General features: G+C 41.8%; 6 protein-coding genes across 6 annotated transcripts; 3 read left to right on the top strand and 3 right to left on the bottom strand.

Moving 5' to 3' along the window:
• Positions 1-46: 46 nt before the first annotated feature.
• Positions 47-1,907, top strand: SAMD00019534_026950 (hypothetical protein; the record flags this gene model as incomplete). The annotated part of the gene is made up of 4 exons (XM_012901993.1): positions 47-761; positions 836-1,013; positions 1,085-1,702; positions 1,784-1,907. 4 exons carry the CDS (start codon positions 47-49, stop codon positions 1,905-1,907), a joined length of 1,635 nt encoding a protein of 544 aa, XP_012757447.1.
• A 244-nt stretch (positions 1,908-2,151) lies between these two features.
• Positions 2,152-3,249, bottom strand: SAMD00019534_026940 (hypothetical protein; the record flags this gene model as incomplete). The annotated part of the gene is made up of 3 exons (XM_012901992.1): positions 2,152-2,522; positions 2,594-3,005; positions 3,130-3,249. Coding segments are annotated over 3 exons (903 nt in total), but the record flags the coding sequence as incomplete, so codon positions are not given.
• A 2,254-nt stretch (positions 3,250-5,503) lies between these two features.
• On the top strand, positions 5,504-6,732 carry SAMD00019534_026930 (hypothetical protein; the record flags this gene model as incomplete). Its single annotated transcript, XM_012901991.1, has 2 exons — positions 5,504-5,594; positions 5,663-6,732. The coding sequence occupies 2 exons, from the start codon at positions 5,504-5,506 to the stop codon at positions 6,730-6,732; spliced, it is 1,161 nt and encodes a 386-aa protein (XP_012757445.1).
• A 61-nt stretch (positions 6,733-6,793) lies between these two features.
• On the bottom strand, positions 6,794-7,396 carry SAMD00019534_026920 (hypothetical protein; the record flags this gene model as incomplete). Its single annotated transcript, XM_012901990.1, has 2 exons — positions 6,794-7,055; positions 7,107-7,396. 2 exons carry the CDS (start codon positions 7,394-7,396, stop codon positions 6,794-6,796), a joined length of 552 nt encoding a protein of 183 aa, XP_012757444.1.
• A 1,689-nt stretch (positions 7,397-9,085) lies between these two features.
• SAMD00019534_026910 (hypothetical protein) lies at positions 9,086-10,640 on the bottom strand (the record flags this gene model as incomplete). Its single annotated transcript, XM_012901989.1, has 2 exons — positions 9,086-10,213; positions 10,308-10,640. Coding segments are annotated over 2 exons (1,461 nt in total), but the record flags the coding sequence as incomplete, so codon positions are not given.
• Positions 10,641-10,770: 130 nt separating this feature from the next.
• SAMD00019534_026900 (hypothetical protein) lies at positions 10,771-11,853 on the top strand (the record flags this gene model as incomplete). Its single annotated transcript, XM_012901988.1, has 2 exons — positions 10,771-11,358; positions 11,431-11,853. Coding segments are annotated over 2 exons (1,011 nt in total), but the record flags the coding sequence as incomplete, so codon positions are not given.
• Positions 11,854-12,991: the final 1,138 nt, after the last annotated feature.

The raw sequence follows: 12,991 nt of genomic DNA, 5'->3' as shown, positions 1-12,991 counted from the left end.
ACAGATATTCTTTCATACATGTAATAGTAGTAGCGATCAAATGGACATGACACTATATGATCGACTCGATGACAGCAACAGCAACAGCAACAGTAATAATATAGATAATAATGAGTTGGAGGATACATCAACATCAGGTGATGTACCAATCATTCCTGGATACGGCGTGGCAACAGTCGATTTGTTCTGGAGTGGTGGCACGTACTTTGCTTGCTCATTCTGCAACAGCACGCTCAATGTTACGTATGCATGCAGCTATGATGATATGGGCCACTGGAACAATGGCATCAATCACTTTTTGGACCCAATGCCAAAGGATGCCGTGCTGCAGGCGGTCGGTTTCAACCTGTATGGCACGTTCAACTGCCATGCCGACATGCAGAACGCCGTTGTGCAGATGATGATACAGAATGAGAACTTTGGCCCGCCCACCACAATAGCCTACACGGCGCCCTTGTGCCAGTGCATGCGCTGTCTGACCGTGCAGCCGATGCCCATCACAAACGTCACCCACCCGAACCTATACAACGTATCGGGCATCAATCAGCTGACGACCAACGTCATTACCAACGGAGTCTGTCTGTACAAGGTGCAGGTGTTGCTCTATTACACGATGAAGAAGAGTGGAGGCTTCAACGACCTGTCCACCAAACAGTGGGCCATCATCTCTGGTTCAATCGTGGGTGGCATGCTACTCATCATCGTCACCTTTGTCATTGTCAAGAGAAAGATTGGACGCATGGGCTATCAAAAGATCAAAGGTACGTGTGGCTATATAGATTGATTGGTTCATCATCTGATCGACACTGACACATCCGTCCACCCACCACAACAGAGGGAAAGAACATTGACATTGGAGAGGTAAAGCTAGGCGAGCGCATTGGAAAGGGTAACTTTGGCGAGGTCTACAAGGGATACTGGCGTGGCGCCGTTGTCGCTGTTAAGAAGCTGCCTGCCCACAACATTACAGAGGTCGTCATGAAAGAGTTCCACAGGGAGATCGAGTTGATGAAGTATGTATTGATGGATCCATGCATGGATACTTTGGAGGCACTCACTCACTCAATCAACTCAATCAACTTAGGAACCTGAGACATCCAAATGTACTTCAATTCTTGGGATCATGTACTATACCTCCAAACATTTGTATATGTACAGAGTATATGCCTCGTGGATCATTGTATAGTATCTTGCACGATGCCAAGGTGGTACTTCAATGGACACTCATCAGAAAGATGTGTCTGGATGCCGTCAAGGGCGTAATCTATCTACACAACTCCAATCCGATCATCTTGCACAGAGACCTCAAGTCACACAACCTCCTGGTGGACGACAACTGGAAGGTCAAGGTGGCCGACTTTGGTCTGAGTACCATCGAACAGACGGCCACAATGACTGCGTGTGGCACACCATGCTGGACGGCACCGGAGGTGCTGCGCAACCAACGCTACACCGAGAAGGCAGACGTATACTCATTTGCCATTGTGATGTGGGAGTGTGCCACTCGCATGGACCCCTACGCCGGCATGCCACCCTTCCAGGTGATCTTTGCCGTGGGTCGCGAGGGTCTGCGTCCGCCTCTGCCTAAGCAATGTCCACCCGAGTTTGTAAAGTTGATCACCGAGTGCTGGGAGGAGAATCCACTCATGCGGCCATCAATGGAGAACATTATGCAGCGACTAGAGATGATGGACCTATCAGGGTATCAAGATGTCATCTACAAGGAGCCGAAATCAATCAATCACTAATCACTCAACATCATCAACAACACGCATTCATTAAGTGGTGGTGGTATTACTTGCCACTTTCACACTAACAACTACCTCTTTGAGAAGGACGACGACGACAAACATTGGGGACGCAACAACGGCAACATCAACAACAAACATTATTTATTGGATCACTGATCCAGCATTGCTGGTGCGGTGCGATGGACTCAACACACCATTTGCCGGCAAATGGAGAGACTGATCAATCATATTCACCTTGAAGGGTATCACTACCCTATATCATATCATCATATCAATCATTCATCCATCCATTCTTATCTCTCTCAATAATATAAATAAATATTTATATTATTTGTATTTATTGCTGGCAATTATTTATAGGTTGATCATATTGTATGAATATTTTATTTTATTATTAAGGATTATTGATCAAGACATTGTAAAAGTAAATATTAGTTTTAGTTGACTCTGGACCAATGGGCACAATTCCAGAAGGGTTGATTGATCTTTGAGACTCGTAGTAGCAATGTTTGATGTGGTAGAAGTTTACGGTGGGTTTGATAGCCTCGTTCTGGTAGAGGACGCGTAGGTAGTTACTCAAGGCAGGGTAGTCCTTGATCATTCTTTTGTTGACCTTGAAGTGACCGTAGTACACAATGTCAAATCTGATCAAGGTAGTGAATAGTCTAATTTCTGCCTCAGTCAGTCTGTCACTGACCAACCATCTAGTCTTTGATAGGCGAGCCTCCAAGACATCCAAAGCAGAATATACATTCCTAAAAGCAGTTTCGTCTTTAATTTATATTGATTGAGTAAGAATGTGATTAATATTTATTAAGAGTATTTTGAGTTCTGATACTTACAAGCTTGTTGGTCTGCAGCAAAGCCACATCGGTATACACCATTGTTGATATCGTCAATGTAGGAGTTGGTCTCATCAATGATGGGTAAGAGCTCTCGAGGTGCAAGATCAAGTGATGGGTTGGTGGACCATTGATTGAACTCAGAGTTCAACATAAGAATTATATCACCAGAGTCGTTGTTAACAATTGTCGATGTTTTCTTGTCCCATAGTACAGGCACAGTATATCTACCTTCATAGAGAGGATTAGCGTGATGGTACACTTGGCTCAAGTAGGTGTAGTTGTTTATCGGGTCCAAATCACAACCTTCCCTCTCAGAGAAGTGCCAACCCTCAGAGCTGAGGAAGTAATCAAGAATAGTCATACCAATTATTTGTCTAAGACCTTTCAGTCTACGAACAATAATCGTTCTCAAAGGATATCGATATCGAGATGTTAGTGATTTTGATTTGATAAATTGATTGATCACTCAAATTTATGATGTTGTGGTAAAGTGGATTATCAAAATTAATTGTATTACTTTGTAATAAACTTATATGAGCCCATGGACGTGCCAACGAGACATAGAGGTGGTAGCGATTTGGTTCTGGAGGATAGAGTCCTCCCTTGGTAATCATATGTCTAAATGAACTGGTCTTATGGATATAATCTCCTTTCAACTGAGAGTCCATTGTGGAAGTTGTTGATGAAGTTGACAAAGTTGTTTGATAGGGTATTGGTATGGGAATGGTAGAATTCATTCTATCTTTTTGAAATAATTATATTATTATTGTATTATTGAAGTAAAAGTTATTACTTTATCAAGTTGTTGTTTGTTTTTAATGATTGATGGAGGTGGATAAATACTGAGTCAGTCCAAGGAGATATAGGTAGAGTTTAATTATCAAACATTGTTGTTGTTGTTGATTGAGGATTGATTATGAATAATAATAACAAAGTTTAAGGCGCAATGGATTGGATGAGCTCATTAGATCGCCACCACTTCTTTTTTAGGAGCATTGTGGGTGATATGACCAGTCCTCATACTTACTTATCATATGAAATTGATGGAGGGATTTGAACTAAGGGGGAAAGTTGGCACTCAGATTGAAATACAGTTAGAGTGGGCATTCTCCCCCGCTGCCCTAGGTATGGGTTTGCAACATCCAAACATCCTTGTGCAAAAAGTCACTAGAGATCTAATTTCCACTAGATCTTGGGCTCACCTCCTTCATACAACGTTACATTGTACCTTAAAAAAATAATGGTGGGGACTGTTAACAAGATAGAGTTGATCATAATTAAACAGCGGAGTGTTTTGGCGGTTCATTCAGACAGACATTCAATTTAAAGATAGTGATAAGATGTCGTAAGAGATAATACTTAGTGACATATCATTTTGAAAGTGAGTGATGTTGGATAGGGGTGTGGCGTAACAATGTCATGTCATTTCGTTTCGTTGTATTCCCAGTGTGACATATTTAACAACATTATTATTATTAGACGATTGTAGACACACACGATCATTCACACACACACACACACACACACACACACACACACAAACGATTTGATTGATTGATGGTTGTTCATTCAATAAGTATTGCAATGAGATGAAAGAGAACGATTGATCTACCATTGATGTTAATTTTTAAGTGTACATTATTGGATGATACAATAAACTTAATATCTATCATTCTATTATGTCTGTCTTGACAAGACACAGTCAACATAGGTTATCATATTCCAACAACAACAACAATCTATTTACAAGATTCCTTATATCACAATTAGATACATCAAGTATGTTTTTATCCTAATCCTGTAGTTGTTACAGGATTCTTAAGTTAGTATACTAATCCAAAACCAACTACAACACAGCACTTAAACCATCAATTATATATAGATATGTTCCAAAGTCCAACTCGAGTTCAAGGGACTCACTTAAAAGGGAGGATGGAGAAGAGAAGGTCCAATTATTTTGTTATCCCGAATCAAACAATGTACTCTCCAGGTTAATTACATCGTATGATTATATTCAAAAAGTTCCAATCAATCAATTTTATTAATTAATCAACTAAACCAATCAATCAAACAAAGTGGACAGAAATCAACGAATTATTTCTCATTGATATTGACCAACTCGATGGGTACCAAGTCCTATGCATATTGTAAACGAATAATAAGCAAAAGACCATTATGTTATATATTCATTTGTGATCAGTATGTGGAATCCAGGACATTTCCAGGTCGCCATATCAATTTACTGACTCTCCAAACAAATAGACCATACTTTAGTCAATTCAACGATGTCTTCAATGCTATTGAACGAGTTAGAATGAATAGTATTAATGGACTACTCAACTCTTTGAATAATACAGCCAGGAGTATGATTTATCCACCTCCACCTACTCATCAGACATCATCAAATAGTCGCAGTCGGATGATGATTGGTTCAACAACAACAACAACAACCACATCGAATCAAGTGGAAGTGACGACCAATCACAATGTTCAAAACATTATACAACAATCAACTATATATCAAGTATCGTACGAGTCGATATACAGGATGAAACCACAACACTTGATCAAACTATTTGAGGCCATGTTATGTGAGCAAAGAATAGTACTCTGTTCCAACAATATTTCCAGAGTGTCCAGTGCAGTTCTTGCCCTTAACTCTCTTCTATATCCACTCACTTGGCAAGTATGTTCAACAAGTCATACATATATGACTTCAAATATGACTCTAACCTGCTCCAATCAAACCGATAGCATATCATAATATCAGTTCTTCCACATTCTTTACTTCCTTATGTGTCCGCACCTATACCATTCTTGGTTGGCATACTCGAGTCATCATTGCCATCATTCTTCCAACAACCAACAGAACAAGTCATACTTTACAATCTTGACAAATGTCAATTCATGGTCGATGTCCAACAATCATCACTACCAACATACATCCACTCCTATCTCGAACGATCAATCACCAAGCTCAAGTATGATAACCCATACTGTAAGTCGAGGATATCGGTATCTTGAGATTTAGTATCATCCACTGACCAATCAATCAATCAATATTAGATAACAATCATTTATACTTACCACTTAGGAAGCCATTCTACTCGGTGCTGTACCATCTGTTCAAGAGGTATAATAGGTATATGTGGAGGAATAGTGATGGATGCTTTGTGTTTGGTAGAGATCAGTTTGTTGAGAAGGCTCATAGGGGACAGACAAAGAAGTTCATAGAGATAATCAGTGGTTCACAGATGGTCGACGTGTTCTTGATGATGAAGGAGGTGGAGTTCTCAAAGCAAGGCAACATCAACTGTCAATTCCTCTCACACGGACAAAAGTATTGTGATGCCATCATTATGGAGTCCAACAGGCCAAAGAGTCGGTATCATTGTCCTGTATGCATGCAATCAACATTTGGTCGAGCATCATTGGAGTTCTCTGGATACATTGTGCACCAAAAGTGCTTTGTCTGTGGCCGGTGCGGCATGGGCCTGCATCGATTGGAGCGAGAGAAGATCATCATCAAATCGAACGACTTCCAGCCATTGAAGTTGTACTGTGCCAACTGTCGAAGGAAGAATATAGTCAATCTTTTGATTGGATTCATTCCATTCAAGTCTCAGACTGATTCAGTGATTGGATCAGAGTGTGGTGATGGGGACGTGGACATAATACAATGTTGGAGCAAGAGCAAGAGCAGCAGCAGCAACACACCATCATCGTTGTTCACATCGGTCAAGCTCAAGTTCAAACCTTCCCGGCCATATGATCCGGTGAACCATTTTAAGCCAATGGAGTACCATCACGGAACGTTCCCAATGTACATCCGACCGAGACCACTGCCTCCTGTCCCACATCAGCGTCGTTCAAAGCGACCAGTCAAGGCACTGCCCAAAGTTCCAAAGAAGCATCAGGTGACACCAACATACAGGGGTAGACCACTTCCAAAGATACCCTCCACTATTCCAACTTACACAAGGATTCGCGAGTTACCATGTCCAGTGTATTCACCTCCCAAGGCACCCTTTGCCAACTTTAGGAAGCCCTTACCCTTGCCACCACCACATCCCGACATGATGAGAATATCAACCAGTTACTCATTATCTAACAGTGATATTAAATGCCGCCAATGATCCATTCATTCAATCAATCAATCAATCAAACACTATATATCATATGGAGCAAGGTCATTTATTAATTATCTTCTTTCTTCCTCTTCTTCTTTGATTGGGTACTCGAGGATGAGGATGATGATTGAGGAGGGTGACTCTCAGGTGGAAGTGGAGGTATGCCAGCTACCTCTGTTGATGGTGGATGGTTGGTCTTTGCACGTTTTGATCTTCCTTGGGGATCGACTGCAATCATCTTGAAGCTGGCGACCTTGGGCTGAGTAGGGGATACCTGATGAGTCTTGAAGTAGTAGTTGCGGATGGCAAACCTAACCTTGTCCAAATCACTAAAGGTGATGTTGTCGGGTAGGGATGATACCATTGGTGAAATTTCATACATTGGTGAAGAGGGAGAGGTGGATGTTGAGGTCGTGGTTGTAGTCGTGGTCAAAGTTGTCGAAGTAGTCGATGTTGAAGTAGATGGGAAAGTTGAGGAAGAAGATGTAGCAGGGGTGGTCAAGGTCCAGGACAAAGGAGAACTGTCTATGGGTGGACTCTGTTTGGAACTTGATTTGAGAAGCTCTTGTTGTATCATCTGCTTCTTAATCTGAAGTTTAACATCCCGATCTTCCTTCTTCTTCTGGGCGGGTCGTTTGGATACTTTGGCAGGATACTCAATCTCCTTCATAATGACCTTTGGTTCACGATCATTTTGAAGAGTCAAGAATGATGTGGACAATAACTCAGAGTAGGGTGGTAATGATACCTTGCTGGGCAAGGAGAAGTTGGCAGGTTTACCATTCTTCTTATAATTATTTCCACTATCTGTCTTTCTATCCCATCTCTTTTTGGCCTCAATTGGTCTATCTGTAACAATTACTTGAACGGTATTTCCTATTTAAATATATTAATATTAATATTTGATTGATAATGAATTTTAATAAAAATAATAATACATACTCAATGAATAACTGCTTTGGATTTCTTCCAATTCATTGTCGAATATTCTAATTGTTAGTCCATCTACTATTATCTCTCTTGGTATATTATTTGTCTGAATAATTCTGATTATAATCTCTGTTATTCTTTGAAGTTGAGTATTTTCCAAATTAATTAAATTATTGTTATTCTTGTTGTTTGGTATATTGATATTCATGGTTGTTTGTAATAATAAAAATATAATAATAATAAATTATGGTGAATTTAGTTATCGCGATTTATCTGTCTATTCATTGGTTGGTTGGAATGAAATGTAATATAATATTAGTATATCGTCGACGATGTCGTTTTCTTTATCATCAACTACAACGTCACTGTCGTAGTCAATGACCAAATTGTCTATGGGCCCATAATTATAACCCAATATTGATTGAATACAATATTGTTATGGAAACATCTTGTAATTGATTACTGCACATGAGGATGATTGGATCAGATCTACAACAATCTAACTTTGACACATACACACATTGTTCAATCAATCATTCATAGATATGTGTGAGAGGGTGAGTGGTGTGTTGATGGGAAGGTGATTGTGTGTCATTGATTGTGTGTATAAACTAGAGAGTAGTGAATGACGTAATATCGGATGTCGATTGGGTTTGGAATCTCAAAGATATATATATCTGTTATTTTTTGGATCATTTATGAAAGATGAATTGAAATAATATCTCCAAAAATAATAATAAAAATAATAAATTTTAATTTAACTTTACCTTGATTAATTTTTAATTTAATTGGTTAATAATAATAAATATTAAGTTACATAGATTTAATTATAATGTTACAATAATAATAATAGAATATGTATCATTCATCTTATCAAAAATATATATTTACTGAGTTCTACAACAACTACTCGTTGTACTTTTCTTTGCCTTGAATGTACCTCTTGTTTGTGAGCTACACTAAAGTGTGTTGGGTACCCAAGACAAACAAACAAGTTGAATGAATGAATGAGTCATTTTGGACTCACCAAGAGAAGCGAGAGCAGTTTATTCAATTATCAGATCCGATTAAACTACTATTTTATGCCCTTTGGTCGACCAAACTGGTCCCTCGTCGACCCGTTAGGTACTGCTTACGTTTGAATTTGAATTCCATCCTTCAACCATCCGGTATCCATAACGGGAAATTGACCTTTGCAGGTCAAGCGAAGGGATTTTACACACGTGTGTAGTTGACCATGGTTCTAGAAGGGTTTCCTAAAATGGTTGGTCCAATGGACTTTCGGTTTTTTGTCGTGGTCCCGACAGAAGACTCCATCGACTCATTTTTATAAAGTAACTTGCAAATGAGTGGACGTCAACAACAAGAAAACTAAAGATGGATGAGATGATAATGATCGAGTATTTTACTATTTCGTTCAGTCGACAAGTTTGTCCAACTTGGAATCTTGGGTTGTTGTTGTTGTTGACAAAAGTTGACCATGCTGCTTGAGGGCCTCTTGAGCACTGTGTGAATATTGCATAAAGAATCCTTGGAGTGCCGCCGGACTGACTGTCTCGGACGGGATATGGCTGGTGAATTGGGTGGCCAGTGCAGTCTCGCCGGGGTAGAACTTGAGGAACATCTTTTCGACCTGGTGGCTCGATGCCAATCCAATGCGCTCAATCATATCGACACGGCCCGGACGGATCAATACGCGATCCAGCTTCTCTAGATGGTTGGTTGTCATGAACAAGATCCTGCCCTCGCTGGCCGCCACGCCATCCAGCGCGTTGAGCAACCCGCTCCACGTCAGTTGACTACCCGAGCTGGTCATCATCGAGCCGCCTTGGTATTGATATTGATATTGCATTGGTTGGCCCTGTTGTTGGGCCGCAGAGGCGGCCGGGCTGGATGACGTGGAGATCGCCGCGTCAATGTCCTCCAACAAGATGATCGATCGCTGTGGCGCGGACGCCAGCAGTTGGTTGAGTGTGGCGTCGCTCACGTTCTTGCCAGCCAAGTTTAGTATACAGATGCTGAGCTGCAGCTCACCGGCCAGCGCGGTGATGAAGCTGCTCTTTCCCGTGCCAGGTGGGCCAAACAGCAGATAGCCGCGACGGTATGGGATACCACGATCAGTGTACCATGATGAGTTGGTCAAGAAGCGTTTGACGTCGTCGACAATGTGAGCAGAGACGCCGTGATCCAGGATGACCGAGGCGATTGGACGGCGCTTCCTTGGATGTCCAAAGCGACGCCACTCGGTGCCCATTGAAGTATATATGATTGTCTTGCCCTCCTCGCGCTCGGCTGCCATCACTCGGGCTTCGTCCAACAACTTTGAGAATATATCACGTTTGAAGCCCAGTGTCGTCAGCGTGATTGACTCCCACAGGTTGCCAGAGCTCATATCCACTACATTCTTCTCGCGATGTCTCTCCACCCTGATGACTCGACCCTTGTACACAACAAAGTGTGATCCAACACTTGGTACAAAGTTGATCCTCGACACTATATCGCCTCCTTCATGTTGATGGAATGTTGTCTCCACACTAACATGTCTTGTATTTTGTGACTATGATTGATTGTTTGATGTGATCGATGTGAGTGAGTTTGAATTGAACGATCAATCAATCAATCAATCATGTGATCTCCACTCCTCGTCTTACTCGTTTGTTTGCCAACCATTCCATCAGCCAGTGATAGCTCTTGTCTTTGGAGGGCACTTCGACAGAGACGAAGAAGTACCTTCGCGCTTGAATGAGTGAGGTCTGGAAGCCCTTGCGAAAGAGTGCGATGGCCGAGCCGACACCAATCAGACCGAAACCTGCAGAGAAGAAAGGGTTCTCAAATATAGGCTGTAAAGGCTCTGGAACATACTTTAGCAGTGACGATGGGATACCTGGCTGCTGTCCCCTCGTTGATTGTCCCGTCATGCTCGCCATTGCATTGTTAGCCGCATTGTCTGGCGTTGACATGATGTCTGTATATATATATGTGTGTATGAATAAAGTGAGGGTTGATCAAATAAACGAATGAACTTGAATATGTGTCATGGGGTTGGTTTGCGTGTGTGATGTAATGATGATCAATCAGTGCACTGAACTGATTGATCATCGATCTGATCATACAGATATAAGATATATATATATAACAAACATGTCAGAATCAAATGGAAATGATAAGAAGAGAAAGGATGTTAGGGAGAGCAAACAGGAGTACTGGGCAAAGAAGGCAAAGAGTGAACAGAGGATGAAGTTTGGTCAACAGGGATGTCTGTTCACATTTGGCAAGGGTCGCGAACCTCAGGCCACAAGGGACATGTACAACTTGCTCAAGCAGTACGCAGAGTTGGTACAGCCCAAGACCTCGGCAGAGTCATTGCCACAAGCTGCAGAGAACTTTAACGATGCGTTCGAGAAGGAGTTGGCGGCGATGAGAGAGGAGGGCAAGAAGCGAGGAGGCAATGCAAGGTTTGAAAAGTTGGATATAGGCTGCGAGGGCATTGCTTTCATTGGCTTCAATGAGGATGCGGCCACATTGAATGTACAGGATATCCTCAGCAAGCTGTTCAACGACGTCGAGCAAGAGAAGTCGACCAAGTCGCGCTTTGTCACGCGTATCATCCCCATTCAAACAACATGCAACTACCTCAACATTGACGAGACACTCAAGAAGCTCATCGATGATAAGTTAAACAACATAGTTGATATCAAGAAGGTACGTTTAACCCTCGCCCTAACCCTCGCCCTCGCCCTAACCCTAACCCTTGCCCTCGCCCCTGCATTACAGTACAAGATAGAGCTGAGATCTAGGTATAATACATCGGTGGAGAAGGAGAAGGAGATTCAAAGGATAGCAGCGATGGTCAGCAATAGACATGTGGTCGACTTGAACAATCCTCAGGTGACCATCATCGTTGAGATTATCAAACAGTTCTGTGCAATGTCCGTAGTCACTGACTACATGGAGCACAAGAAGTACAACCTGTCCAACATTGCTGGTTTACCTGCATCCAATCCACCAAAGAAGAAGGCGCCACTAACAATAGGAGGTGATGGTGGCGGTGGTGGCGGTGGAGACGATGATGGACAAGATGGAGAGACAACGACAACATCAACAACTTCGACTACATCTACAACTACAACAACTTCATCCGCTGATAATGGCAAAGGTCTGGAACAAGCAGGAGACAAAGAGACAGCAGATGTCAATACATAGTTAAACTGGCGCTCACTTTATACATTCATTCATTCATTCTTTCCATCCATGATCAGAGCTTGCTTGACTTGTAAGGATTCAACTCAAACACCATTGGTCGATTGGATCGCGTTGGTAAATCAAACAGCACTTCGATATGCGATGTGAACATTTGTGAGCTCTGGAGTTGATGGATATTGTTAGTTAGTCATAGTATACATGGTTGATCAACATGGTATACATACCAAGAACTGCTCCACGAACGAGTAGTTGCTTGGCGATATTAATCTGAGCAACTGTTCCTTCATCTTCTTGTTGTCAAAGCTAAAGTTTGGATTCCAATCAATGTAATATGCAATACTATCGATTATATATCTGTTGTAGAGCTGATTGATTGATTGATTGATTAGGTGAGTGAGTGGTAGTGATGGATTGATTGACTGATTGTGTACTTACTCTCATCTCATGGGCAAATGAATGAATAAAGCGTATATCGTTGAGGACTACCTTGAACGGGTAGTCTAGAGAGTACTGCACATTCTCCTTCCACACTTGACTGTGGGATTGGCGCAGGAAGAACTCAAGACGATCCTCATGCGGGAAGTTTGGAAGGTTCTGACAGTTCCTTCCAAACAACAGTCGGTTGTTGTCCACGTCCAAGATGTAGCAATTGGCCAACACCTCTGGCATATCCATTGGCATCTTTGTAATTCCAATAATGAATGGTACTACAAATGATTGATTGATTATGAGTTATGTTAGTTTGTTGAGTCGAGGTGTCTGTGTGGCGTGATCGGTCATACTTGGGCAGTGAAGTAGATCAAGGGTTGATTGAGGTAGAATCGGTATGAATGCACCTTGATAGATATATGGTCGCAGAAGAGGTATAAATGAGAATCTGGTCAATCGATCAAGAGTGGAATGGGAGTAGTTAGTATCACGCACTCAATCAACAAGATCATTTGATTGAATACATACACGGTGTTGGTGATCAATCCAATGTTCTTGGCAGTTACTATGAGGTACTTCTCCAGAAGTATGCACTTTAGCACCTGGATGATGGTGCGCAGAGAGAGGGTCTTGAGCATGCCGCTCAAGCACCAGTTCTCAATCTGCTCAGAGTCGTCGCCAGCCTCGTATGTTGTGGTGGTGG

This window comes from Acytostelium subglobosum, assembly GCF_000787575.1.
Source record: "Acytostelium subglobosum LB1 DNA, scaffold: scaffold4, whole genome shotgun sequence".
In the NCBI taxonomy this organism is placed as follows: Eukaryota; Evosea; class Eumycetozoa; order Acytosteliales; family Acytosteliaceae; genus Acytostelium; species Acytostelium subglobosum.
Note: the sequence above shows the minus strand (reverse complement) of the source record. Positions and strands in the feature narration are given on the sequence as shown.